Source organism: Zea mays, chromosome 4 (assembly GCF_902167145.1).
Source record: "Zea mays cultivar B73 chromosome 4, Zm-B73-REFERENCE-NAM-5.0, whole genome shotgun sequence".
NCBI lineage: Eukaryota > Viridiplantae > Streptophyta > Magnoliopsida > Poales > Poaceae > Zea > Zea mays.
Genome location: NC_050099.1, coordinates 164,181,898 through 164,184,830, shown reverse-complemented (window position 1 = coordinate 164,184,830; position 2,933 = coordinate 164,181,898). Strand labels below are relative to the sequence as shown.

Sequence of the window (2,933 nt, the reverse complement as noted above, 5' to 3'; positions counted from 1 at the left end):
GTTTCCGTCGGCGTGGCTAAGGTTGTAAGAGACTTGCTTTACTTTATGCGCCGTGAAGTTCTTCATCAACAAGGGCTATTCTACAATACAAATGGAAATTTGCAACAATTTCCAGAACTAAGTTTGTACACAATATCACACAGTGTTTAGGTCTTTAGTTAGGAACTTTAGATGTTTAGTTGTCTATGGAACTTTGAGATGTTTAGTTGTCTATGGAACTTGATATGTGTATAAATCTGTGTATGACGATGGAACTTGATATGTGGATGAATCTGTGTATTATGGAACTTGATATGTATAAATCTGTGTATGCAATCTGTGTGAATCTGTGCATGAAATCTGTGTATAATCTGTTTGAAAATTCTGTATATGAATCTGTATATTAAAACACCGTCTGTGATTTATATTGTATGTAGTCGGACTTATATTAAAAACCGCCTGTGATGTGTAGCTAACACAAGCGGCTAGGATAAGAAACCGCCTGTGATGTCTGTCTATCACAGGCGGTTCCTTTGAACTAGACCGCCTGTGATGTCTGTCTTCACAGGCGGTTTTTGATTGACCGCCTGTGATGTTGTTTTACATCACAGTCGGTGCACCACAAGCGGTTCCTGGAACCGTCTGTGTAGAGGCTAACCGGACCGCCTGTACAGAGGTTTCTGGAGTAGTGTGCGATGAACAAGTGCCCCCAGCTCTTCCTCTTCCATAAAACACAGCCTCCTCGAGAGACCCCTCCCACCCTGGAGGGAATGATCTCCAGCGGCTCCCAGGAGACGCAACGTAAATTCGGTTCTCCTCCACGCCTACGCACGCGGCAGCGGTCTTCCCGGCGTAGTCGACGAACACGTTGTACGGCCCGACACTCTCCGCTTCCTCCCACCTCATGCGCGCCACGTCGAGCCCGTACACGGACACCTTGTTCACCCTCCTCGCCTGCACGACGGAGCCTGACTTCGGCTCCAGCATGAAGAGCACCAGCAGCAGCCGGTCCCCGACGGCGGCCAGACGTGGCCCGAATCCCCACTGGTCGAAGGCGGTGGCGTCCGGGAGGCCGGCGGCGGGCAGGATCTGGACGCTCTGGCTTTGGGGGCTGCCGACGAGGCGGAGCTCCAGCAGTTGCGCGCGATCAGTTAGACCGAGGACGCGGCCGCGGAACTCGAGGACGCCCGTGACGAAGGAGGCGGAGCGGGGGAGGCTGTGCTTGGTCCACCCGGGACCGGAGGGGGAGCTGGGGTTGGGGAAAGGGGTGGAGAAGAAGGCATGCTTGGAGTGGAAGACGAGGAGGTGGGACGCCGAGAGGGCGGCGTAATGATACGCGAAGAGAGGGGACGGGAGCGTGACCTCGCCGCGTTCGGCGCCGGTGAGAGCGTCGATGATGACGAGGCGGGCTTCGCTCTCCGATGCGCCTCGGCGGCGGCGGCGCAGGAGGAGGTGGTGGCCGCGAGAGACGGACACAAGGATCGCGCCCTCGGCGGTGAGGTCCGCGCGGTACGCGAGCTCCTGCACGAGGACGTCCTGGCAGAAGGGGACGACGACGCGGGATCTGGGATCGAGGAGGAGCGGGGGCAGGCCAGGACTGAGGAGGTCGGCGGCGGAGGCGCGGAGCAGGCGGCGCCACGACTGGCAGGTGGCCGCGAAGGCGTAGATGGAGCGGAGGCTGGGGAGGAGGCGGCGCAGCACATCTGAGAGGGGAAACTCGGGCAGGCCGCCCCAGTCGCGGAACTCCGGCATCGCGGACCCGCCGCAGGCGGTGATGAGCGGCTGTGTCTAACGCGGTTTCAGTGCAGTACTACGCACTAGGGCCCGGTCCCCATTGTAGTTGCGACGTGTTAGGTTCACCGGTGTGTAACGGTATCAGATTTTTATTGTATCGGATACATGTGTTTGTTTTGGATTTCATTTGAATCAGATACATTAGAATAGGACGTCTCTTTATAGAAATCTCAATCCCTCTATTCTAACCCTAGCTGGAATCAATGTGAACGTCAGGTCACCCTCCCGACACCACCAAGCACCAGCGCTGACACCGCCAGCCACCGCCCCCTCTTCCTCAAACGCCTCCCTCCTTCCCGGTGCCTCCCTCTTCAGTCCTCACCGACGATGTACCGTGCCGCTAGTGAGCCCAACAACTCCTCCCTCCTCCTCTACACCTACCTCCTCCTCGACGACATCTCTGCCTCCAAATCTGCTAGCGTCGACGTGGTCTCCAGATCCACTGTTCTCGAGTATCTCGCCACCGAGGTGTCACACCCGGATTTTAAGGGTCCAAAACCCGGGCGCGAAATAAACACCAGGTGTGCTGGGACCAAGTCTCACACATATGATGAATAGTGGTACAGAAACGAATGTCACATCTTTACTAAATAATAGGAGTTCTGTACAAAATAAATAAATAATTACATCATATGAAGACACGATCCAGCAACCCAAAGTTGACTGGGAGACAACGACCTAGACCTCTCACGAACTCGTCACGACATCCTCCATGCGCCTCATCCTGTGGTACCTGTTCTTGACCTGTGGGGGGTGTGAGACAACAAGAGTGAGCTCACATATGTTCATCGCTCAACAAGTTATGGGGAATAATGTGCATGAACTCGCTAAAGGTGGGAGCTCATGTGAAGTGTAAGGCTTACCAAAGAGGATGATTGAAGCTGAGCATTGCTTTTAAAGTTGGTCAAAATTTTATTAGCAATTACTAAGTATAAGTGAATACCAACCCAATTAAGCAATAGAACAAAAGTAATAATAACACCTGCGATGCAATGCATATGACAAATTGAATTTAGTTCCATAAATTAATCATGTGAGTGTCTGAGCTGCTCATGACCGTGAGCACGACTGATATACCAGTTTTACACTCTGCAGAGGTTGCACATCTTTACCCACAAGTCATTTTACCCATCTGCCAAGGGATCACGACTTCCCACACA

At 53.4% G+C, this 2,933-nt stretch overlaps 1 protein-coding gene across 1 annotated transcript; it reads right to left on the bottom strand.

Annotated features, from left to right (window-relative positions):
• Nucleotides 1-632: 632 nt before the first annotated feature.
• On the bottom strand, nucleotides 633-1,731 carry LOC103655635 (uncharacterized). The gene is made up of 2 exons (XM_008682356.1): nucleotides 740-1,731; nucleotides 633-645 (listed from the first exon to the last, which is right to left on the bottom strand). The coding sequence occupies exons 1-2, from the start codon at nucleotides 1,729-1,731 to the stop codon at nucleotides 633-635; spliced, it is 1,005 nt and encodes a 334-aa protein (XP_008680578.1).
• Between the last annotated feature and the right edge of the window lie 1,202 nt (nucleotides 1,732-2,933).